Source organism: Cariama cristata, unplaced genomic scaffold (genome assembly GCF_000690535.1).
Source record: "Cariama cristata isolate BGI_N322 unplaced genomic scaffold, ASM69053v1 scaffold24787, whole genome shotgun sequence".
In the NCBI taxonomy this organism is placed as follows: Eukaryota; Metazoa; Chordata; class Aves; order Cariamiformes; family Cariamidae; genus Cariama; species Cariama cristata.
Genome location: NW_009625325.1, coordinates 15,378 through 41,274, shown reverse-complemented (window position 1 = coordinate 41,274; position 25,897 = coordinate 15,378). Strand labels below are relative to the sequence as shown.

Genomic DNA, 25,897 nt, shown 5'->3' with positions numbered 1-25,897 from the left:
GGGGGGCTGCCCCTCGCCGGCCCCGCGGCCCGCCTCAGCCGCCTCTGCCGTTCCTCCCTGCAGGAAGACGATGCTGAACGACCTGCTGCGCTTCGACGTGAAGGACTGCTCGTGGTGCAGGTGGGCTGCGCTGTGCTCTCCTGGCTCGGCCTCTCTCTGCCTGCAGGGCTGCTGGCAGGGCTGGGAGATGCCTCTTCTTTCTTCAGCACCTCGGGCCCAGGTGTAAAAGTTGGGGCCTCTACCAGAGCATCGAAGGGGAAGCATCACTCCCCACCCAAGTGCTGTCACAGCTGACCTCTGCATGCCTGCTGTGTGGCTGAGCGGTCAGGGAGGTTATTGAGTGTTCCCACGCAGCTCCTGCCTGCGAGAGGATGCTGGGCAGCACAGCGATGGACAGAGCACCATGGGTTGCCACTGTTCATATGCCCTGTGAGAGTGCTGAAAGGATGAGTGGGCAGAGAGACTGGGCTGCTGCAGCCCCTCAGGGTAGGAATGGTGGCACGGGGGGCTCACAGATAGCTTTGCTCCTTTGCTCTGGGCTGTGCAGTCTATGTTCATACCTGTGCCTCACTCGCCATCTCTGCCGAACAGATATCAGCAGCACCATGTTTGTAACTGTTTATGCTTATAGTGCCGAGTTTCTCATAAAATCTTAGACAGTACAATTAAGAAACCCGAACCAGTGAAAATACTCAGGAACAGTAGAATAACTTTTAACAATTGTTTCTTTTTTTAATCTGTACAATAGCTTTGAGTGCCTGAAGCATGACAAGGCTGTTTGATTGCCACTGTTCTAAATGTTGTACAGGGCTTTTACCACGGGGACCCCGCCAGCACCACGGTATCACCACTCAGCTGTGGTCTATGGGAGCAGCATGTTTGTGTTTGGTAAGACAGTCGTGCGTGCTTGGAATGATAAATGTGGTGGTAGTACTGTTTTGGAAAAAGAATGAGATATTTTTTGGAAGTGTCGAAAGGTCTTATTCTGTAGCAAAACCAGTATTTTTTATGGCTGACTGTGATTTCAACTTTAGCTTGGAAATACTTTGCTGTTTTGTCTAAAGTAAGGAAGACTTGAAACTCATTGCCATAGTGCATCTTTAGGAGTAGGGGTGGAGGAGAAGTCTCCCACCTGTAGTGGTCCGTTAGGCAAATACCTTCTCTTTGTGTGATCTAAACTTCAGCTTTCTTCTAATATAATGACTGGAAGTGTGTATGCTCTATTTCATTTGAGTCTAATGGAACTGTTGTTGCCCAGGTGGCTATACTGGAGACATTTATTCCAATTCCAACCTGAAGAATAAAAACGATCTTTTTGAATATAAGTTTGCAACTGGACAGTGGACAGAGTGGAAAACTGAAGGAAGGTAAGGAGCTGGCATCATTACCTACTCTTCAAGGGGACTTGAGCATAACTCAGCAATGACAGTTAGAATTAGTTACAATGCTAATATTAAGGCTGCAGGACAATTTCTGCTCTACTTTCTTGATTAAATTTTTCTGAAAACTGTCTCCTGTTCTGAAGGATTTTTTTTTGCAAGGCCTCCATTCCAGAGTGTGCTATATTGGAAATCTGACCAAAATCGATTCTTCACATTTCAGTTCTGTGACAGAAGGGATGGGAGCAAAGGAAATTTTTTTTCTTCTGAATTGTTTCTTTTTCAAGGATAGCATGAAATTTGTTGATCCCTCATAGTTTCAATTTAGTTTTATCAGAAACCACTTTGAAGCTTATTTGTAGTTAAATCTACACATTCTTTTCTGATTAAAGTTGGACTTTCTTGGAGTGCTCTGAAATGCACACTCTTGCTCGAAGCACCTTAAAGTGATGTGTGTTCACACAAATAAATTCAGAAGCAGATGAATGAGTTGATGATACATATTTGGATCTGTTGAACACAGGTTCCTGAGATTCAACTTTCCAAGGCAAAATCAAAACCAGTAATGTGTTACTTCTTAAAGTTGACTTTGTGCACATTTCAGGATGTTGCCTGTGACACTGATTTTGACCCAACTACTTAATGTTCACCACACCCGCGTATGGGATGTACTGTACCGCAGTTCATTAAGTATTTCAAGTTTCTGAAGTGCTGATTTTAGTGGGGAGAGGGAAGGGAACATTTATTATTGTGATTTGTAGAAAGGGGTGAAGAATGCACAGTCCATTCTTAAGTTATTGTTGCTCAACTGTGATGAGCATATGTTATGCTTTAGAACATAGACCACATTACTAATTTCTATTTCTGGTTATTCTAGCAACTTCGGACATTTTGGAGAGTAATTGTATTCATATTTTATGAACTCAAACGTCCTTGTCTTTCCCCACAGTTACAAGTATGCATACTGCACAAATGACCTCAAACAAGCTACCATTACATCTGCTGGCCTTGTGGCACCACAGTTTTGTTCAACACTTCTTGGCTGATTTAGTAAAAACAACAAAGATTAGGGAAGAGAAATCGTAGGTTTGATCTTTTATTGTGGGCACTGCATCTCAGGAGTGCCTCGCTAGACAATACAAATAAGCATTGTGAGCTCTACCCTGGGTCTCATTTATGTGTTCCACCTTCTTAATGTGTGAAAACATGCATGGGATTTTTATTGCACAAGTGGATTGCCACTTTGTCGTAATGATAGTGCTATTGTCCCACTATTGAGCTACTTTCCATAGAGTACTTTAAGAGTATTTGAGACCTGGCAAGGAATTAGTTGGGATTTCTTTCTTTCTTTTTTTCTGTATGCATTAAGGTAATCTTTCTCTAATGAAGGAAGCAGAGTGTAAAATTCTAAAATGTGCCCTTCAGAAGCTTGCTTTGTCTTTTGAGGTTGTATGACAGAAGCAATTTCTTGGCTTGAAGCCATTTTGTGTAGGGGATTTTATTCTTCTTACATGTGCATTTTAACTGTCATGCAGACCCTTCTTACAGCAGCTCTGCAGGTGATTTAAGAGATTTTTCTCTTAATTTTCTCAATTACAGATTGCCAGTTGCAAGGTCAGCTCATGGCGCAACAGTGTATAGTGACAAGCTGTGGATCTTTGCAGGATACGATGGCAATGCACGGTATGTGGTGGGATCGCTCTCTCCTTGGGTGCTTTTAAAATCCCAGTCCCTCACTTTTCACCTCTGTAGAGACATTTTCATGTACCACGTGATTTAAACACGTAATTGGAGCTTTGTAAAACCCAGCCCGTTGTTGAGCATTACATTTTTGCAATTCACCAGTTCATGTTAAGTATGTGTTTAAAACCTAAAAATCTGATGACTCAGAACGGCTATAGATGTATGATTTGACAGCCTTCTTGGTTGTAAAGATGCTAAATGATCTTTGAAATTTGGCAAATGAGCATTTCTCAAAAGATATCTGCCAGAGGCCTTCTGATGTGGCTGAAGACTTATAGAACAAAGTATGGATTTTCTGTGAAGTCATAAGACAGAACGAAGAACAACATGTCAGCTTTTTCTCTGAAAATGTGTGATATTATTTAGGTTGAAGGGAGTATTTAGGTTGAAGGGAGATGAGATTTTGGATGGGAAAAGACTAAAAATGAGTGGTACTGAGAAGTTAGGGACAGTCTGGTGCTTTGTTCCAGATAGCAGCTCTTTCCATTTGCTATTAGTCTATCAGGGAAGAATCAATTTTGAACACATACTTTTTTCTATCTTGATGAACTTGAGAAGTACTTTATGTTGATGCACAATATTTGCATCGTGAGAGCATATAGATACTGTCACAAACTAGGAGCTGCCTCACCATGCTGGGTTGCCTCCTGTTCTGAGGAGAATCTGCAGAAAAGTTATCAGCTCCTCAAAGTCTCTGAGAGAACTGCTGTTAATTGGAAAAACAGATGGGATCTTTTCTTTATTTCTGGAGGAAGAATTGGAGAAAGATGCATGACTCTGTGGAATTACTCACTTCCAGCTTAGGGAGTTCCCCAAGGACCTTGGGTAGCTGGAAGGAGGGATTGGGTGAGAGGAGCTGTCTAATTTATGTTAAATATGTCTAATCACGTTAAAAAATGTCTTTTTGTGGAACATGAGCCTCCAGGCAGATTTGAACAAAGGAAGCATCTGTAGTTACTGTGAGTAACTTGTACTGGGAAAAGCATAGTCAGATATGTAGTAGTCAGTGATGTGTCAGGTTACCCACTTTGTCCTCCTTTATGTATTTAAGGTAGGATTCAGCCACATAAATAATTACTGTGGTCAGTCTCAGAGGCTAGCAGGGATGGGTAGAAGACGACAGAGTAATAAGGAGTATTTCTGTAAAAATCCTGAAGATTAAATAGCTCAAATCCATAAGCTCCAGGCAGAGTTGCTTTGTGTAACTGTTAACTGTAATATACTTGTAATCAGAAAGATGCTAAAGCAAGCTGAAGTGGTGGTATAAAATTTAGGTATAGGACAGAAAGGTTCTAATAGGATTTTTTTCTGCTAGAGGAAGTAGAAAATTCTTCCTGTGCGGGAAAAGGAATGCTGATAAAATAGGATCTCTCTCCTTTCAACTCCATGAGCTAAAAATTACCAAAAATTAACGGTTTCAAATCAGGCATTTTTTGTGTTATAACACAGGTTAAATGATATGTGGACAATTGGCCTGCAGGATAGAGAGCTAACATGCTGGGAAGAGGTAAGATGCTTTAATTTCAACTAACACATAGAATTTTCTTTTTTTTTTTTTTGTTTTCATACACAGTTATTTACAATTTCCTATACTGGACTGTGCTACTCTCTCTTCAGAACGTATTTGACACACAGGTGGAAAGAAACAGTGCAAATTGGATTTTTTTGTGTATTTGGAAACCCAAGTGTATGTGAAAGTGTGATTTTTTTTTTTTTTTTTTTTTTTTTTTTTTGCTTGTGAATCTGTGAACTGGAGTTTGACTGCCCATGGTGGCTTTGTTATACCTCCTATAAAAAGGGACTGCATTTCCCACTTTAACCACTGCCACAGACTGGGGGCTTTGCTGACTAGCAAGATCAGAGTCCTGATCCTTACAGTATCAGGGGCTTTAGAAATGTGGCCTCCCATCCGTTTAATCGATGGTAAAATTAGTCTATGCAGACATGTAAGCACAGTATTAGTTGATTACTTGTAGCCAGATTTATAGGGACTTGGTTGTCTGGACACGTCACTGCCATGTGGTCGGTCTGTCTGCTGATGTATTGCATGGTTCTGCAGTATACTCACCGTGCGTAGTCATGCACTACACTGATACCTTTTCAATTTTGAACTTCGTTGCCTTTCAGATTGAACAAAGTGGTGAAATTCCTCCTTCATGCTGTAATTTTCCCGTCGCTGTTTGCAGAGACAAAATGTTTGTTTTCTCTGGCCAGAGTGGTGCAAAGATTACCAATAATCTCTTTCAGTTTGAATTCAAGGAAAAGATGTAAGTGTAGACGGTTAAGTCGCTCAAATCCGCATAATCCTTGACTGCTTGAGTTGAGAAATGCACGTACTTAAGGATATTGGGGAAGAATACTGCATCTCATGATGAGGATGGGTAAATAAGATAAAATACGTACTGTTTTAATGAGACTTTGTTCTTTGCCATGTGCATCAGATTGGTCTTTTTCAGCAGACAAAACAGAAAATTTAGTAGATTCACTTTAAACAGTAAGTGTGAATCTTAGTGTATTCAGAATGGGATGCCAAATACTACCTTCCTAAAACTTGTTATATGAATACCTGATTCAAACCAGACAGAGATCCTGTGAAATACCAGTTCATAGTGAAATCACTGGGAAATGTAAAACTCGTAGTATTTTTTAAGATCTTGAGTATTCAGTTTGAAACATTTGATGTGATTTGCTCAGAGTGTCAACCATTGCTCTGAAAATGTGGCTCCTCTGATGGGATAAAAATGCCAAGAAGTGGGAATACAAATGCACTGGTCTGTTCTGACAGCCTGGTCTGTCTGGTTACTGGCTGAAGTGGAGCCACGACTGAAACAACAACTAACGGCCTCCAAACCTTGGCTATCACGGTGAATAAGCAATGCCTTATCAAAATGGGATATGGTATCAGAATGGTGCCCTTTACTTAGAAGGGTTAGCTGTTAAAATGTGTGATAATAGATCACCAATTCCTTCCCAAGTTGTGATCTTTGAGCTGCTAGGGTTTACATAAATACATCTGGGGTATGGAACCATGTTGCCTCTACCATATTTTCAGTTAGAAGTTTAGCAACACAGAGGTGACGTAGATCTCAGAAATCTGCAGGATTAGTCACGGTCTGTTCTCATGCAGGTTCAGTAAGTACTGTAATAGAGCTCCTCTTCTTTATTCTTACAATCTGAGAGTTAGAAAACTTACTTTGTGGAAGAGAGTTGTGAAAAAAAGAATGTTGTTTAATGTCTCAGTTGGACACGAATTCCTACCGAGCACTTACTTCGAGGCTCCCCTCCTCCTCCACAACGAAGATACGGCCACACAATGGTTGCGTTCGACCGACATCTCTATGTGTTTGGTGGTGCTGCAGATAACACGCTACCCAACGAGCTTCACTGCTACGACGTGGATTCTCAGACCTGGGAAGTTATCCAGCCCAGCCCAGACAGTGAGGTAAAACGTTCAGCTCTTGTTTTTTCCTTTTATGTTCTGTCTTCTTTTTAACCCATTTTTACTGTCAGGCTACAGACATGTTTTTGAGGAGGACATTGACTTTTAGCTAAATAGTAAAAGCTCCTTCCCACCAGTGGTTAAACAGCTGAAATATTGTGGGTAACAGTCTTTAAAAATTCGTGTTGACACATTTAAAACTTTGCTTAGTACTATTTAAAGAAATACCATAAAACACTTGTAATTCAAGTTATGAGTCAATCATTATTTGACAAAGATTAGTAATGAATTCACTGAGTGGCCCAGTGGTTGTGTGGTTGATTGTGTGATGCTGTTGAAGCAGAATTCAAAACTAGACAAGGTTTTGATTGTTTCACTGTAATAATGCCTGTGTGCATAAAATCTTAAAAATTCTTTAATTACACAGAATAGCATTGCCCTTTTAGGTCAATTGTGAAGTGTTTACTTATGAGGATATGAGTGTGAAATAGTAATAGAGATCATAGGGAGGCTCAGAAATAGCTTTTTTGAACATGTTTGCGTTAATACCATATATAAATTAAAAAACCTAGATTCTTTACATGAACATAAAAAACAGTAGATCACCAAGGGCCAAGTAAACACCACAAATGAGAAAATATTAGGAAAAAAAGATTATGATGATCATGTTAATATGTTTTTATTTGGCTACTCATTACAACGCAGTGGTTGTGTGATTGTCAATTTTTTTTCATAGCGCACTCACAGATGCCATCTCTGGGATAATGTGGTATTTCAAGTTGAAGTGCTGAGGGTTTGCAGGGTTTCAGTTCACATCTCAGTAAACATGGTTTCAGTGGCCTCTGATCATTTCATTCCCAGAACGCACAAAAAAGTAGGTTTCTTGAAACCTGTACTAATATGCGTATTTCCTGGTTTTAGAATGGTTATGTTGACTGTATTTGTTAATTTTCATAGATTTTTACCTTAAGCCATGTTAAAATACTTCAGCTGTTTTAATAGTAGATTTAGAGTGTGTCGGCTGATCTGCAGGGAAGAAATGTTTGTGTGCTGTACAGAGAACTGCAGAGATTAAGGTTATACCTTAAAGAGACGAGTATTACATGGATTAGGATCAAATGCAGATTTACTGATTTTGCCAGAATTGGTATGATGAGGTGCTCACACCCTTGACTGTTGCACTGTTTTTTAGTTTGTTTGCAAAGACATAGAACTCAGCGTTTGATGAATAGGAAAATACCATTTACACGCTGCTTTTAATTTAACAATGTGTGTGGGCCTTGTTTTGAAAATTTATTTGACCAAAGTATTTTGTGATTTACAAAGCTGATCTGTTTTCACATGAAATTAAAAAAAACTCATCTCCAACTTTTTAAAGATACGGTTGCCTTCAGGAATGTAGATGCCATTCTGTTCCTTCTGGCATTATCATTTAACACTTAAGGCTTCGTCGGTTCTTCATGATACAATTGCTTATCACTTTCAAGAGCAAAACTGCTCCTAACAGTGTTGTAAAACAACGTTATTACCTGACTTATCCCCTGCTAAATTTCATTTCATATTTCAGAGCTCTTTTCTTGGGCTGTCTGTAATCCCAGGCAGGTGTTTGTCTGTTAGTTGCATGTGTTGTATTTTGAAGTTTCTTTGACAGCTACGGCATCTAGAGACTGATTTTGTAGAAATGGGAAGTGAGATTGAAGCACTGTTGAAACACGTGATAGTAAATTTTCTTAAAGACTGATTAACTGCAAGATCTGAGAGACTTTTGGTGTTTTAAGTAAGTTTTAAATGATTTTGTGTGTTCTGGAGTGATAACTAGATCATTTCTCAAAATTGTTTTCCTGAAGTTTATGTGAGCTTTTGGCAAAGGCTTCTAACAGTGGCAATGAATCTCTAATGCCATACTATTCCCAGGACACTCTGAACTTGAAATTTCCTTTTTTATTGATATCTGTGAACAAAATTATTCACATCAAATCGAAACAAAATAGAAGATGATGATGGCAATGCTGTCTCAGCACTTGAAGGATTCTGCTTGTGTGTGAAGTGATGGTGACCTCTGTTACCGTGCAGCAGAATAATCTATCTTGGCTTTTGATAGAGTTGGTTTTTTTTTTTTTCCTTGTTCTAATGGATGGATTGTATAGCATATGATATTCTTGTATTTTTCTGTGTTATATGATCTTAGAAATGCTGCGTTACAACTTTACTTAAGAGCAATATAGTTAGGTTAACTTTCATACTTATCATCATGTGATGCATTTCCTTAATTCTTTCTTTTTTTGGGCATTTTAGCATTGAGCGGGTAAAGGCTCTGGAGTCCAAAATAGGAAGACTTGGTGCTGATTTAGCTATTAATTCAGTAGTGATTTTTACAGTGCTTTGCAAAAGAGATTTCTTGTACTCATGCTGAAGGAGAGTGACTGCTGCCATTCCAGTCTGTCTTGTTCTCAGAACTAAGACTTAAGCCAGCCCTGAGAAGCTTTTCAGAGTGATCCAGGAAGTGATTTGGACTTTTCAGACCTACGCATGCCAGTAATAGAAAAACTGTCAGGTGGAAATGGTATTTGCCCCAGCTACCCTGTTACGGGAAACGTGGAAGGTGACAAGGCACATGAGACTGAAGAATCTCGAGGTTTTTACCTGGAGAAAGTGGCACAACTTGAGCATTAATAACAGTAGTGCAGAGTGAGTTCCAGGAAGGTCGTAGTAAGAGTTCTTGAGGACAGGCAGCAATCAGGTATGAGACGCTGTAGGTGCACTGAGACAGTCTTGTGTTTTCTGCATTTTTGGATAAACAGGTAGAACAAAAACTGGAAACAAGTCTGGCAAGGGACCTGTTCCTGTTCTCTGCCCAGGTCTCAAAATTGTTGACAGTGCCTCACTATGGCATGGAGGATGGGAAGATGGCTTAATAAGTAGAAGAGGGGAAGCTAAAGTGGAACAGGTTGATACTTCAAAAATAAACCAGGAACTCCTATTTTACGCTTTTAGGATGTCTCCAAAATGAATAACAAGATGTGTTTTCTGAACCGCACAATTGCAATCCATAGCTCCTCATATCTTCATCTTGATGCTATAATATATGTACATATATATTTTACAGAGCACACAGAGCTATTCTCCATCTTTACTGTTAGATGATCTTCACAGTTGGGGGTTCTGCTTTTCTAAGGCAGCCAGAGGAGTATCATCACGTCTGAGTCCATGCCTGCCTGCATAAGACTGCCAAAGCTTCCTGAGGTGCTGGATTTCCTTTATAGAGGGCTATCAGAGGATTTAAAAAATAATTTAAAGAGATTTTTTTGTTGGCCTCAAGCTTTCCTATTGAACTTCAAATATCCTTGGCTTTCTGAAGAAGGTTGGAACAGCATAAAAAATCAGTAGGCAGTAAGAGGGAAAATAATCCATCTTGCAGAGTTGCTTCCCAGCACAGACACATGTGTGCACACAGCAGTCATGGTTTGTGCTGCAGCAGTGGAGTAGTTTGCACAGAATGACACAGGAGCTTGAGGTCTGGGAGGGGTGCACATGCATTTGTGAACACAGTCCCGCAGAATCAAAAGGAATGTTTAGAAACAGCCGCTGCCTCATAGAGGACAGGGTGTCGTAGGAAGAGGAAGAAAATTCTCCTTCCTCGCAATCCTTAAAGAAGGTCAGTGCGTGGGGTAGTTAAACTGTCTGTGGATTGCTCCCCTGTTACAGGGTGAATTACCGTCATCTCCCCAGTGACTGCAGGTACTAGCAAGCTATCTGTCTTTCCTGAAGTTACAAGAGAAATCTCTTAAACTTGGTCTGTGCAACATTTTGGTCTCAGGATTAAGCCTTTCAAAGCCAAGAGCAATAAAAATTTCTGATTTTCAAAGCTCTTAATTTTTCTTTTAATAAGCAAAAAAGGGAGGTTAATGTGTTGGTAACCTTCTCAGGCTTACTTTGAGGCACAGTTCTGGAGTTTTTTCAGATGGATTATGATGACAGGGTTTGTGGGCAGCTAAGAAAGATTAAAAGGACTTACTCATCCTACTGGGGATGAGTCTGCCACAGTCTCCCTGTGCAGAGATCAGTTACACCCGTTGAGGTATCTTCAGGCAAAAGAAACATGTTATTATGTGAACAAAACCCTGAATTCCTGCAATGAGGCCCCTAACAAGATCTGCCTTCACATGTGATGAGCGTAGTTGTCAGGGTATCATGTTCTGCTCGGAGAGATAAAAATTAGCATTTCACAGTCCGAAGAGAAGACTGATACATTTTATGTTTATAAATAGTATCTAGTGTTCAGACTTACACCCTTTTCAGAAAATATTTTTTAAAATTTGGGATCTTCATACCAGTGACCTTTTCAAGTTTGTGCTCAGTAAGCTGGAGAGAGATATCTTGAAAATGTTAGTATTTAAAAAAACCCTGGTTATCAGGGTAACTGTAGTTAAGATTGTTGCACAGCTCGATTTCTGATTGTCAAGTCTACCTTTGTATCCTTTCTGAGGAATGTTTATTACATGCTTTTACGGAATTCTTCCAGAGAAAGCAAAATGCAGGCTTATGTGGATGATAGGCAGAAGGAATATATTTCTGTAGCTCACTCACCAGTAAGAAATGAGAACTATACAGTGTTCACATGACTCGCATTAAATGGGTATAAAGTTGAATAACTAAAAGAAACAAAATATGGTTTTGAATGAGGAGTAGTTACTCTGCTTGGGTCCTTTAGTGACTGGTTCTTGTCATTGCATCGCTACAAACTTTTGTCAATGACCTGGAAAGAAAACAGAAAATCGCAACTTTCCCCTAATACTTACTAATTGTCCAGAGTTTTACCAATTAATGATTGGATAACAGTCCACCCAGAGTGATTTGGATTTCTTCTTAAGGTGAGCACAAACAATACATATTTCAGTATGCATGTAAAGCAGTACATCTGAGAACAGGGTGTGTGGTCTGTGCTTAATAGTTTCCCTTACAGTATCTGTGGAAACAATGACTTAAAAACTTTAGTCATTGTGGATAGCTGAGACAAGCTCCCTGTAATGTGAAATGGTTGGAAGTGCTGATGATATTCTTGGCTCCAGAAACCGACATAATGTAGTATCATTTGGTAACAGAAATACATTACCCCCATGTTTATTAGATGGATCTTCCAGTATAATATCTCACCATCTTTTGTTCACAAATCAAAGAGGTTATTCAGAGAAGAAATCTGGAAGTGATTGAAGATTGGAAAACACAGTGACCAGCTGTGAAGTGTAGTCTGTTTTAGGGAATGTTTAGGAAATTGATTCTTCACTGGCTTACCTGGGGAACAGAGGCTTTTTAATCTATTGGTAAAAGAGAAAGCAAGATTCAGTGGCTTAAAGTTGAAACTAGAAGTATTCAGACTGAAAATGAAAAGGAAATAAAAGTTTACAAATTGTAAAGAATGAGGGTAATGATTCATTGGAACATTTTATCAGAGCTTTTTGGTAGGTTATTTACTATGTGTGAACCAGGATTTGGTATTTTCTAAAAAGAAAGTTTTCCTAAAAGAGAGGCTTCATTTCAGTACTACTTCAAGGAAGGCTTGTAGATTGTTTTATGCAGGATGTCAGATTAAGATCCTAAAAGTACTATTATGGTAATTTGATTTTTGAATACACACCACGGTGCCAAAAAGAAGCAAATGGTTGGCTGCTTGATTTTTGTCATCTGTTGTTAGATTTCAGTAGATGATCTTTTGAGACATGTTCATTGGTTTTGGCAATACCTGCTCTTTAAACTGTGCCTAATCCTCTCTGCTGAATTATACATTAACTCTACTTTTTAAATTTGCAACTGATATATTAAAATGATTTTTTTTACTGTTATTACACCTGTAAATAAGTTACAGATTGTCTCGTATTCTGACCTTTGCAGTTGTAACGACACATGTTTGAATGCCATTGTTAAAGAATTAACTTCCCTGTTTCCATGCTGTATTCTCCAGTGAATGTCAAATGGAAAACTCTCCTATTCAGTGTAGAGCAGAATATCAAATGATGTCCGCTGTCCTATCCCCTATTACTTGCCATAACCAGACTTCCAAAAACTCTAGAAAAGCTGATATCGCAACAAGCTTTTGTTATTTATGACTTTGCTTTTGTATCTAGTGATTTATCCTTTGTTGGAGGTTTCTTCATCATGGGCGTCAACTTTCTAGCCTCTGCCACAATCCATGACAATCCCTCTTCTGTATTAACTGCTTTGTATGAGGAAGTGGTACTTACTGAGGTGATACTCTGCTTTACACCACTGTTAAGCTATAATAGATGAATTTATGTTGACAGTGTAGCTATGACGATCTCAATAAACACATTGCAGACAAAATATTTTTGACTTCCTAATAGTATTAGAGTGTTGGAGATTTCGTGAGAAGTTTTGAGAGGTCTCTACTGCTGGAAGACTTTAAGAACAGGCTAGATGAACCTCTCTCAGGAGCAAAGTAGATATTGTTGACCCTGGATGGGACAGAGGAATGGAAATAGCCTTTGATGAGGTCCTTTCCAGGTATCTGTGATAGATTTTTAATTCCCTGTTTTCTTTTATGGTACAATCAGGAAAATAAGAGGGGAAAAGCAAAAGCTGAATTTCCATCTTAGACGTGAATTAAATTTCCATCATAACAAGAGGTAAGCTGGGCTTTGGGACCTGCAGCATGTTAAAGAACAGGAGGGAGTCTCAGAAGCACAAAAGCAGATAGGTTGGAAGGGACCTCCAGAGGTTTTGAGTCTAACCTTATGCTCTGGTTAGGGTAGGTTGCTCAGGACCTTGTCCAGTCCATTTCTGTGTGTCTTTTAAGGACAGAGATCCAACGGCCTCTCCTGGCTTCTATTCCAGTATTTCTCCACTATCATGATAAAAGACATCTTCCTCTCATATTGAGAAAGAATTTCCTGTGCTCTAACTTGTGTCTGTTGTCTCGTGTCTTTCCACTGGGCACCTCTCAGAAGAGTGGCTCTGTCTTCTCTGCACTTCTCCTGTAGGTAGTTACAGACAGTAAGGTGTCTCCTTCGCCTTTTCTTCTCACGTGCACCATGTGCTCTAGCCCCTGATCATCTTGGTAGCTCTCCACTGGACTTGTTGTCTTTCTTGTACTGGGGAGCCCAAAATTGGGCAGAGTGCCTCAGTTGTGGTCTTACAAATACTGAATAGAGGAGGAAAAAATCCATCAATCTGCTGGCGACACACTTGCTGATACAGCTAAGGATGCTGTTGGCTTTACTGCAGGAGAACACTGCTGATCCTGTTCAGCTTGCTGTCCGCCAGGACTCCCAGTTATTTTTTTCTACAGAGCTGTTTTCTAGACAGCCAGTCCCCAGCCTGTAGCATTGCAAGGAATTACTCTGTCCCAGGGGCAGGACTTGACAGAACTTCCTGAGGTGCCTATCAGCCCATTTTTCCAGCCTAGGTAAGTCCTTTTGAATAGCAGCCTCCAGCATTTCAACTGCTCCAGATAATTTGGCATCAACCAGAGACTTGCTGAGAACACAGTGCTCTCCTCTAATCTGTGAAGCCATTCAGCATTTTGTAGGAGATGATCAGGTTAGTCAGGAAAAACTTACCTTTGGTAAATCCATGCGGACTGTTCCCAGTCACCCCCTTTGTGTGGTGGAAGTAGCTTCCAGGAGGATTTGCTCCATAACCTTCTCAGGACGGAGGTACGGTTGACTGGCCTGTGGTTAATTGTATGCTCCTCCTCACAGGTGCAAGAAGCCTTTGCCCAAGCTATGTTCCTAGGTTCATCTCATGCCAGATTTTTAAAAGTAATAGGTACTTCATGAGTTATGAACAGCACTTTGTTTACTCTCAGGTACCTACAGCCGTAAGCTAGGATAGACAAGTCCATTGCCATAATCTGAAAGGAATAACTGTCTAAGGAAAAGTATAATAAAGCCCTTCAGCATTTGCCTTCTCCTCTTTGTTCATTTGTGGAGATCTACATCTTGAAATTAGCTCTAAAATGAGTCTGTTCCAATTTTGTCTGAAAAGCTTATAGATTTTCTGCACCCAGCATGTGAAAACACTTTAAATCCTTAAACCTCCTTGAACTTCACGAATATCCAAAGCTCTGTCTGCCCATCTGTTTGAGAGTTTTATGTTGCTGCCTGGTATGATAGTGTAGAAGCATCTCTGGAGTATAAACAGCTACGAGTAGTGACATCTCATTTGGACCTGTTGCAGCTTTTGGTTTTCTTCCAGTTTCAGAGGAAAAACAGATTTTTTTAAATTTTTTTTTTAACCTTTTAGTTTTTGTTGGTTCACCAGGTTTGTTTGTTGATGGCTTTAGGTGTTTTCGTTTTGGCTTAGAGTTTTTGGTGGTATTGGAGGATAGAGAAGCTCATCAATGTTCCTAGATTGTGAAAGACATCTGAGCGCAACTTTACTGGCTTTGGAGTTCAGTGCAACAATCAGCTTCCTTAATACCTGCTCATTCGTGTGTGAGTGTGAGGAGAGTTAAAACATACACAATTATAAATTTATTCTGTAAATATAAGAAGGCTTCTGAGAAGCTGAGAGAATGAGAAAGAGCAACCTTGAAGCAACTGTAGTGGATTTGATTTTAGGTATTTGCTAGTATTGCACATGGTGCTGAAATTTCAATCTGAGAAAAGCACTGAAAACATGTTAGAAATGCTTTGAGAGATTAATAAGAAATAGAGGATAAGCACTGAAAACAACACAAGTAGTCGCAGCCTGCAATAATAGTATAGCTGATACATTCTTCACAGCCAAGAGAATGAATCTCAGGACAGGAAAGTTACGTTTTTGTTACTGACCCAGATCTCTTGGCAGAAGTACAGAAGAATTGCATCTGGACCATGAATAGAGCCAGCTAAAACTTGGCCCTTGAGGAGCGCACGGCTCTCCGGCGGAGCAGCAGTGGCTGAGTTAGCTCCCTGCGTGTTGCCTGCCGTCATGCTGTGGTGTAACCTATCGGGTGTAGAAAAGGTTTTACTTCATCATCTTCCAAATGAGTTAGTCAGCTTTGACGTAAAGCACAGGTTGTCACTTTGTGGTGATCCATCTGCCCTGTTTTTTCATCGAGCCAAAATGGGGGAGGTCTGTCTCAGACTGTGGGAATAGCTGACAGCTACTACCTCTTTGCCATCTTTGTTCACGATCTACATTCTTCCTACTTGCAGTAAACGAAACCCTCAGCTTCTCATGAAGAACCATAGGAGGAAGAGAGTAGACAAAAAGCAATTAGTGGATAAGATTTTTATTGCTGTGTACCTCTGTCATTGCAAAAAACCATAAGAAAACGACACGACTAATTTGTTAAATTGTTCAGTCACAGTGATAGGCTCCAAACAAGCCCGCGGTGCTTTCTCTGGACTGATTCTGAGTGTTTTGGATACTCGGGCATGATCTTTTGGAGCTTCAGCCACACAAGGACTCCTGTTCCGTGTCCAGTCTCTCATGCCTCCCATCTATACTTCTACACACTGTTGTTTTTAAATCTTGTAACCAGGTGTCCTGTCCAGAGTGGCTAAGAGAGTATCTGCCCCAGAAGAAGCTCCCTCCTTGCCCTCGGAAGAACATGGTTTAAAAAAATCTCGAGATGTATTTGGTTTAGATTTCGGCATAACAACAGTTAAACAACCACCTACAGCAGACTCCGAGGTAAATAAAGAAACACTTGGAAGTGAAAGAGACTTCAAAAATGCGAATTAAATTTATTCCAGGAGAAAGAAATCCCAGCCTTGTATATGCTTTTTCTCCTGCACTCCCTTTTTCTCTCCTTGAAATTTATCTTGAGCTATTTCAGATTAAACTGTAATCTAAAGACCATTTAAGCCTTGACTCTGCACATGCGAGTTCTAAATTGCGTAAAACTAAAACTAGTACTGACCCCAAATGGAAACTATTAATTTGATTTAATTTTACTTTTATGTTGATTCCACTTAATTTATTAAGGACTTCAAGTGAAGCAGAATGTATTCCTGGTGAGGTCAAAATTTAAATCAATGAGTTTGCGTAGGCGTTTGCACAGGTTTAACTAAGTTTATTTTAAAGTATGTGGAATCAGCCCCAGAGGTGATGCTCAGGGCTGTAATCTCAGCTATTTGAATGATTGCTAGGTACTCTTAGCACAGGGAGAAGCAACACTAATACACAGGTTTGTAAGTCAAACCAGAACCTTGATGAGCATCACAGGGCAAACTCAATTTGTGCTGTCTAGACAGGATATGAAGTGAGTCTGAGCACAAGAAATGCAAAAAAAAAAAAGACTTCTGAAGTACTTGAATTTTGAAAATGATGCCTCAAGTCATGCTGGCTGTGTGGAAAGGTATACTGAAAGGGAAACAAAAGTGACTGATGACATCTCCTTTTCAGTGCGAAGATTCCAGCTTGAAAAGAGCCTCAGATTGCAAATCTCATTAGCCTTAAATAGAGAAAACACTTCAACAGATGAAACAGGGCAGTGCATCTCAGAGAGGGGTACCAGCCCGGATCATCAGAGTTGTCAGGATTGAATCTAAAATTCTTTTTGTCAGGCACTGCTAATAAAGTAAGGAGATCACGCTGATTGAGGGATAAGTATCGGATCTAGAGCTGACAAATAGATTCAGACTGGCAGTGCATCTTAGTCTGTGATTTTTAGCATTCTTGTGTGCACTGAGAGTGAGAAGGCCGATAGCCCTTTGGATTCACATATGACCATCTGAAGTTGTGCCAGCAGAAACCAGTGCTGAAATAACAGTTATTGCAAATCAGAAGTATAATTTTGAACAGATTATCTCGCCTATCAGACTCAAGTTATGTTTGCACAGTGCTCCTTTTAGGTAGCAGTTTTTATTGTATCAGGAGGACTTTACCAGTAGGTATACTGGTATGCCTTTATTGTTAAGCATACCTAACACAGGTGTGGCTCTATGATGTGATGGCTGTGTTTATCACTATAATCCTGATTGCAATTCTCACCTTATTATCTGGAATATTTGCATTAAGGTACATCAGGGAAAGGTTGCCATCAGCTGGAGAGGAGTGAAGGTATGAGAGGAAGTGTCTGGTGGACAACAGGATTGGGAAAGCTTTTGCTCCCCCCTTGTGAAAACAGCCCATCTCAGCTACCTCTGCACAAACACGTGTGGTTTAGGAGACAGGAGGAATTAGAAGGTCATGCACAGTTGCAGAGCTGTGACCTGTTGGACATGGTGAGATAGCTGACATGATCAGAAAGACAGGCTGGGAAGGTAAGGAGAAGAGGTTGTGCTCCATGTGGAGGAATGCCTGGAGCTTTGCCTTGGGATGGACAGTGAGCTGGTTGGGAGCTGACAGGTAAGGATCAAAGGATAGACCAACATGGATGACACTGGAAAGATTTTAGCTTCAAGTGAAACAATAAGCAGCAGGAAGAGAGTGCTGACTTTTAGCAATTTAGGACGTGGCCAAGTCTAAACAAGGTTTCATGGGACTGCGAAGGAACAGTGGTCTTGCTACTGGCAGGACTTTGGAACTTGACAAGGTGAAACACTGGGAGAAAAGAGGGCGAGAGGACATCCCAAGAAAACTGTCCAAAAAAACCTGACAGATTCGTAGCATAAAGTATATGTTCATTACTTGAGAGGTCTTAAGCAGAAATCTGCACTTCTCCGTATCAGACTCAGAGCCCTAGCAGCCGGACTTAGAATGCAGAAAGTACCAGAATAACCTTAAAATTTTACCCATAGCAGGCAGCTGAAAGGTACCCTGCACACTGCGCACATGCTGTTACTCTGCTGTAGTCTTTCTTTACGATCTCAGAAAATTAAAACAGTTTCTTTGAGCCTCTTTGCTGACTGTGAAATGAGGATGACCAACACATTCCTATGCCACAAGCAGCATGTGGGACAGTTGATTAGACTATGCTTGTAAAAGACAGAAATTAGGATAAATATGTTGTATTGCAAAACAAAGGCTTAGTTTCCCATTCACCCTATGCTGACTTTGTTTCTCTGAGAGCAGTGATTCCTAACTGTAACCTTGGCTTATAGTTTTGTGGGCAGGGAGTCACTCACCGTATATTTGAGTGATAGCCTTGTCTAAGGCAGGTCTAATAAACTGCAGCTACTAATAATCCTATACTTGTGCAGATGGATCGAGTACAAATACGCGGACCATCAGGAGAATCCATAGGAATGCTGTAAGAGCAATCAGCAAACAGGACCCCATTGAAAAGTTGAAAGAGCTGGAGATGCCTAGTGAAGGGAAGATGGGAGGTGAAGCATACGTTTGGAAATGGAGAAACAGTTACTTCAGAAAGGAGGGAAAGAAGCTCTTTTCTGTGTTTCTGGTGGGTAGGACAAGAGTTAATGTGATTAATGCTTAAATTGCAGCAAGGAAGAAATAGCTTGAACAGGAAGAAACTTGGTACACTATTTTCTACTTACACAATTAATTGTAGTAGAGTGATTGTGTGTTGGAAATCGTAGGGGTTTGTACTCTCTCTCAGGCTCTGACAGGATTGTGTCCAATGGCTGCAACTCTGTGGTGCTTGATACTGGTCTTTCAGATCTTAGAGAGGTTTGCTCTGTTATAGTCAGTGATTCTTGTCCCACCTTTGCATGAACTGACTTTCTTGGGGTTTTATCAAATCAGGTTTGGCTGTGTGCAGTAGTGCAAGGGATGAGACTTCGCTCAGTAGTGTCATGAATGAGTGGTTTAGGGTCGATCAAAGAATCATCGTCAACGGTATTAGCAGAAATGGTTTTAATATGAATTTATAAAAGTGTGACTTAACAAAGTTGAATGTCAAGCTTCACTCTGTTACTTACTATATGAAAGGGATATACACAGGAAAAATCAAGTTAGAATCGAGCTAGAGAGATTTACACAGAGACTGGAGATAAAAGGGGTAAGGAAGGCCTTCCCGTTGAGTCATGAGATTTAGAGTAGACCCCCGTGCTTTCTAAACTCCTTCAGAGAGGAGTCGAGGTGCGCCTGGATCTACCCCTAGTCCCAGACTTGGTCAACGGTTTATGTCTAAGAGATAGCAGGAGTATTTAGCAGTAGGCTTTAGCAGTACTTCTTCGTTTAACAGCACTTAATCATTGACTAACATTTATGAAGTAATTCAATAGGATTTGCTGTAATCTCAGTCAATTTGAGTGAATGATTGCCGGAATTCTCAAAATTCTGCTAGTAATGATAACTGTTTTGCTCAAGCTACCAAGGCTTGTTTTGCTCGAGCTGCAAGGCTGTTTTGCTTGAGCTACGAGGCTGTTTTGCTCAAGCTTCCAGTCTTGGCCAGAAAAGAGAAGTTGCTGGTACAATCAATGTTATTCCCACCTTAGATGTGAAAGAGTTTCAGGTATGGTCAAGGGACTCTTAACCACCCAACTCGTTACACAAAGGCTAAGGCCTGAATTCCTGAGGTTGCAGCAAGGCCCAGAGAAGGAGGAGGGGAGTGCAGCACCACAGGTAGAGAGGAAGACACAGATATATAAATATCTGCATAAAAGAAACTCAGATTCAATTCTTCTGGTGGGTTATAAACCACCTGAATTATGTCAGCCTCAGGCAGCACAAACCGTGTGGTTTTACCAGAACTCTTTTTGTGAAGTACAGGTCCATGGACGATGAGCAGAGCAACGGCTGTTTCTCTGGTGTTTAAAATAAGACCATGCAACTCTAATCCTCCAGTGCTGGGCTGCTGAATTTGGCATGCAGGGCATAGTTTTATGTCTCTGTTTTTGTGAATTCTCTCATGGACCCTCTTCCTCCGCAGAATCCCATGCTGGGAGGATTTCTGACCATCCTGGCTAGCAAAATAGATATTATTTCATATCTGTTCCTTATAAACTCTGGGTTGAGTGTATTCAGCAGCTGGATTTGGCACTTTCGGAGGTCTCCCAACAAAAAATTCAAGATAGCACAGTCTTTTGGCGGCTGGTATTGGTGGATGAGGAACATGAAGCCCAGCATGTCTCTCCAGCTCTTTATGCTCCTGAGCCATATTAACCTTTTTGCCCTGAATATTTTCTTCCTGAGGACCCAACTCCCCTGATTTGCACTGGGCCAAAGTTTTTCTCTGGCCAAAGCCTTGGTGCTGGGAGGGCAGAGCGTAGTTCTCCTTGGAGGTGGCATTAGTATCTCACTGCTTGGCAGAGTTGCTGTCACCATGTGAGGGTTTGTGCTGGCTTGAATTCTGCTATTCTGATTCAGCAAAACAAATACCCTAGACCCTCAGCTGCACAATGTTTTGATGAACTGTATATGGCCTTCCTTTTTCTGGGCTATCCTTTCGTATTTTACATTTCTCTTACTACTCGCTTTAAAAATACGGTATGTGTATTAAAAAAGTAGAGTAGTTTGATTGCTTAAGTTATTAGTAAGCGGCAAAGCTCTGGTTCCTTCACCGCTCCTGTACCAACCATTTCAAATTAAAAATCGTCATTATAAAGTTCCTTACAGATCATTTGAGTTAAATATGAAGTGACTAGCAAGTATGGTGTTACTTAGTTAAATATTCAGATGATTCATGTTTCCTTTCTGGCACCAGTTGTTAAAATGCTGTGAGTTTTTCTGAATGAAAAAAATGTGGTTGTTAAATAAAATGGCTGCTTTTTAAAAGCAAGCACTAGACAATATTGAGAATTATTTCAAATAAAAACAAAGCTAAAGTATTAGTTTAAAAAAAAAAGGGAAAACGGTGTGAGTAAGTATAAACCAGGTGACCTGCATTTAATCTCTGACAGAATAGTTCTGGTTTTGGTTGGAGAGTTAGTTGTAAGAAGGACATTACAGTACAGCTAATATCAGCCCATCTAGGCTGATAGAGCAAATAGATCTTGGCAAGCAAACTTCATATTTTGGGATGAGGTTGGAGGTCCAGTTGATAAAGGTCACTGATATATTTTTGAACTACTATAATATGTTTGATTTTTTCAGTCTGTACATCTTAATTAATGAGATTACTACTAAGAACGAATAGAGGCTATATAAAATAGATTATATTTGACAGTAATCTCATCCTCTTTTGGAGAGGTATCGAACAGGGGCCCAGCAAGAATGTACTAATAGATCAATATTATTCCATGATCTTCCCATCACAGTATTTATTAGCACCAACTGTAAAGTTTCTTTGATAAAGTATTCATGAAGTATGCTGGAGACAGAAAGTATCTTGTTTATCCAGAGGAATCTAAATGGCTTGTTAAACTGGCACGACCAAACGTGAATTTTAAGGTGACCAAATCTGTGGTTTGTACATCTGAGAAAAAAAAACACCACAAACAGATCCTAGTTACTGCACGGGGGATTGTATCCTTAAAAGGTGCAGTCTGAAGAAAAGAAAAAGTCATGGAAAGTCTGGTGAGTAACAAACTAAATGAGACCATTGTGTGATGCTGCGGTAAAAGGGATAAGTCGGTGGTAATGAAAGATGCCAGTCAGCATGGTTTCCTGGAAAATATGTCTCTCCAGATAAACATAATCTTGTTTCGTGTCTGAGTTTACTTGAGCGGTGTCTATAAATATGTACAAGAAGAGAAGATTTCTTATACCAGAGGACTTTTTATTTTGTAGGCAAAGATTTAATGAGATTTACTGCCTGGAAGACAAACCAAGCCTGATCAAACTAAGGAAAAAAAAAAAAAAAAAAGTTCCTAATAGCACTTGAAGACTTTATGTGAGATATCTCAGCGAGATGTGCTACTTTGATCAGATACCTTTTGTGTATCCGTTCCTCAGAAGGAACGGGTAAAAATGATGTGGTCTGTCCGGTGCAGGAGGGTCACAGCGGCTTGGACTTGCAGCGACTCCTTCCCACTTCAAAAATCATCAGATTTTGCAATTCCAAGATGAACTGTGTGTTGCATGGAGTGGTGCAATCCCTCAGTCCTATAAATAGCTGGGACTTCGTGCAGTGTGGGGTGGCTTTATTTTCTGTGGACCTGGCATGATGGAGAAAGGAGACTTGACTCTGTGGTGCCAGCTCTGTAAATGTCTCCAGCTTTGGGCTTCTGTGCAGAACCTGGTGTTGCTGGAGGGGCTCGTTAGCTAGACGGTTCAGCCCCAGCAAGCTGTGGGGAAGGCATGCATTTACAAGCCTGGGGTTCAGTATCCTGCTGAGTTAGATGATCATTTACCTTTCAAGTTCCCAACAATATTTGGAATAAGCTCTGAGTTTGCATAGTGATCACATTTGCAGAATCTGTTTTATTTCTAGAAATGCGTTTTATTTTTCTATGGAAAACTTAGCATTGAGTCTGAGTTTGGTGAATGATATGTTTTGTAACTATCATGATGCGTAGAGCCCTGTGTACGTACCGTTCTGATTAGAAGGTGCAATGAATAGGTGTTTTTAAATGTGACTGGAAACTATGTTCTAGATACACTAGGAAGCAATCCTGAAATCTAATAAATGTCAATCTTAGGATGCAAGCGTTTGTGTCACTTCAGACTATGTTGATTTTTCCCTTCTCACTGTTGATCTGTTGCAGGTCCTTTTTCTTGGGAGAAAAAAAAGGCTTTTATTTATTCTCTTACCTATTTTGTCCTTTTAGTTGCCCAGTGGGAGACTCTTCCATGCTGCAGCTGTTATCTCAGATGCCATGTACATCTTTGGCGGCACGGTGGACAATAACATTAGAAGTGGAGAAATGTACAGGTTCCAGGTAATTCACTGATAAACATACTCAAACATCCACACTAGTTCTGTGTGAATCCTTCCAGCTCTGTCTCTGGACGTGGCAGAGTTTCTGGTTTGGCTCGCTGTGAGCTTGATGGCTTTTGTTTCGCACCCTTCCTGCAGGCAGCCTTTGCATTTCAGATTCAACTGTCAAAGATTAATTTATATCTTTAAAATCTTTTGAGAAATGTTATCTGGACAGCCATTTTGGTAAGGCCAAGCTCTCCAGTGCCTTCTAAAGTCCTAACAGAGATCATGACAATTTATTTTGACAAATTATTGAAAAGTGTGTCAGACAGGATTTGCCAGCATGTTTAACTGAAAATTGACTGTTCCTTTTCATGTGCTGTCATGTTCAGGGTTCCTAGGTCAGAGCATTTTCTATTGAAGTTTTATCTTCATGTAGCACTCCCACGCCCACCCCCTCAATAACTATGGGAATTTTGAATTTTAAATTTCAAGATACTCACACCAGGGTAAATCCCCCCCTATTTTTATTGCTTGGGACCCTTAGACAAGTCCTGAGAGCAAGTGAGACTCCCAGCCACCAAATCCTGAAATCTTCAGGTTGTGATGAGACACAATTCTTTCATGTTAACCTCTTTATCTTTCATTACCCTCACCATAGAGGAAGCCCTTGCATGTGTTTGGTTTGCTTGTTATTTTCTACTTTATGCACTACTTTGAGGTTGGGTTAGTAAGAAAATCGAGTGATAGTGTATGTAACTACAGTGCTTTTGGATGTAGACATTTGAAATTAATTCTGTCTTCTGTGGGGCTTTATTTTTCTTTTTAGTTTTCTTGTTACCCTAAATGCACTCTACATGAAGATTATGGAAGGCTATGGGAGAACAGGCAGTTCAGTGACTTGGAGTTTGTTTTGGGAGAGGTAAGTAGAATTTATTGAAAAGGTGCCAACAGGGGTGTTACCGCGTGTGTAGCATGTTTGCTGGGGAAAAGCAAATTATACGATGATTATGCCAGAAACCCTGGGAATGAAGTTTCAAGAGCAGCATCACTGGTGAAAATTATGTCTGTCTGGTTTAGTAAGTTACACTAATCCAGATAAAATCCTAAAGCTGCAAAGGAGAAGAAACTTTTAAACTGAGAAGATCTGTGGATCACTGAGACATAACCTGAATTTATCAGAGCACATTAGATATAGTTGCAATATGAAAATGATACTAACGACCTCTGTACTCCAAGGTCCCAGCTGTCTCCTGGAAAGAGCAGATCAGTGGTTTGCAGATCCATGTATCATTTCAAGAGACATTTTTAATTACTGAAATAAAATAGAATGAGAAAGAGCAGCACAGGGGAGTGACTTTCTAGTAATACAAACAATTATTTTAAAAAGAACATGTTTTCTGAAAAAAAAATGAGAAATTTGAACTTACCTGCATTTCTTTTGCAAAAAATAAAGTTATAAAACACTTTGCAGAGATCAGATAACAGATCCTTAACAACAGATGAAGTAGATTATGAAGAACATCAGCAAAAAAACATACTGTTGTTTTGAAAAGAGAAAATTAAACCAAAACTCAGAAGCAATACCTGACACTGAACCTACACATCAGCTTCCACTCAGTGAACATAAGAAAGACTCTCCAAATGGTGTTTGCCGTTATCCTTTAGGGAAAATAGGTGTTGAATTTCATCTGTATATGCAAAGCAGATGCAAGGTTGGCTTTGATTCTAACTTAAACTAAATGTATAGTAACCTGGAGTTCAGCCCAGGTGTCTACAACTTCTGCCATCTGCCACCACCATGTGATTTGGGAGTAAAAGTTTAATATGTATTCTTCCTTTTCCTTTGACAGAAGGAAGAACGAGTCCGAGGGCATACTGCGATTGTTACAGCTCGCTGCAAGTGGCTGAAAAAGAAAATCATACAGGCAAGGGAGAGATTGAAACAGGTGAGTATTTTAGAAAGGTGATCTTGTGGCAAAGAAATGCCTATTCTGCCCAATTTTGGAAATACAGTTGTCAGGAAAAAATATTATCTGCTGAGACAGATGTAGGACAGGAGGAGCATCTGATGCTAAGGTGCTCTTGAGCAAGTAAAATAAAGAGGATAATTAGTATTAACATAGGCTACTGGATGCACATCAGGCCAGGCGAGGAGTGTAACATGGAGGAGCCAAAGTTAATCCGGTTATCTGGATTTGGTGATATGGTTGTTGGGAGCTCTCATAGCTGTCTAAGATCTAATCTTTCGGAATACTGCTGGGGAGGTATGTGTACCCCTCCCTCTGGGGAGGGGAGAAGCTGCATGTCATCAAGGATGGCCTGCAAGATTAGACAGATTAGAGGGAAGGCAGTGTTAACGTTTTGAGGCTGGCTCTGTTCCCTTTGCCTTACTAATATTTCCTTACTTTTTCCAGAGTTGAAGGTCTGGTGCCTCTGGTTCATTGTCTATTAATTTTAACTACTTACAGCTTTTCAACAGCAAACATTTTATTGTTATAGAGGAATTGGTAGCACACAACCTGCAGTAAGACATATGGATGCCTCATTGCCCCTTAGTTAATTGCTTTGCCACCTCACAGCCCTCCATCTTCACTGGAAAAGGCTGTGGGGAAAGGCTGTCAAAGTGAAACGTGAAAGTAACAGAGTGGCTTAAAATACCTCTGTGCAGCACTTTGAGCTCTGACTTTGCAGAGGGTCTGTGGAACCTGCTCTTACATCTTCCTTCTCCAAGGAGAGCTG

At 40.3% G+C, this 25,897-nt stretch overlaps 1 protein-coding gene across 1 annotated transcript in view; it reads left to right on the top strand.

Moving 5' to 3' along the window:
• Positions 1 to 63: 63 nt before the first annotated feature.
• LZTR1 (leucine-zipper-like transcription regulator 1) overlaps positions 64 to 25,897 on the top strand; it is a gene marked incomplete at its 5' end in the record, with an annotated part of 37,345 nt that continues 11,511 nt past the window's right edge. Inside the window, 12 exons of the mRNA XM_009703580.1 lie at positions 64 to 120; positions 809 to 888; positions 1,259 to 1,367; positions 2,979 to 3,062; positions 4,572 to 4,629; positions 5,250 to 5,389; positions 6,363 to 6,564; positions 14,277 to 14,343; positions 16,046 to 16,197; positions 23,064 to 23,174; positions 23,985 to 24,077; positions 25,009 to 25,104. Coding sequence (XP_009701882.1) covers positions 64 to 120; positions 809 to 888; positions 1,259 to 1,367; positions 2,979 to 3,062; positions 4,572 to 4,629; positions 5,250 to 5,389; positions 6,363 to 6,564; positions 14,277 to 14,343; positions 16,046 to 16,197; positions 23,064 to 23,174; positions 23,985 to 24,077; positions 25,009 to 25,104 — 1,249 coding nt within the window. The remainder of the gene's footprint in view (positions 121 to 808; positions 889 to 1,258; positions 1,368 to 2,978; positions 3,063 to 4,571; positions 4,630 to 5,249; positions 5,390 to 6,362; positions 6,565 to 14,276; positions 14,344 to 16,045; positions 16,198 to 23,063; positions 23,175 to 23,984; positions 24,078 to 25,008; positions 25,105 to 25,897) is intronic.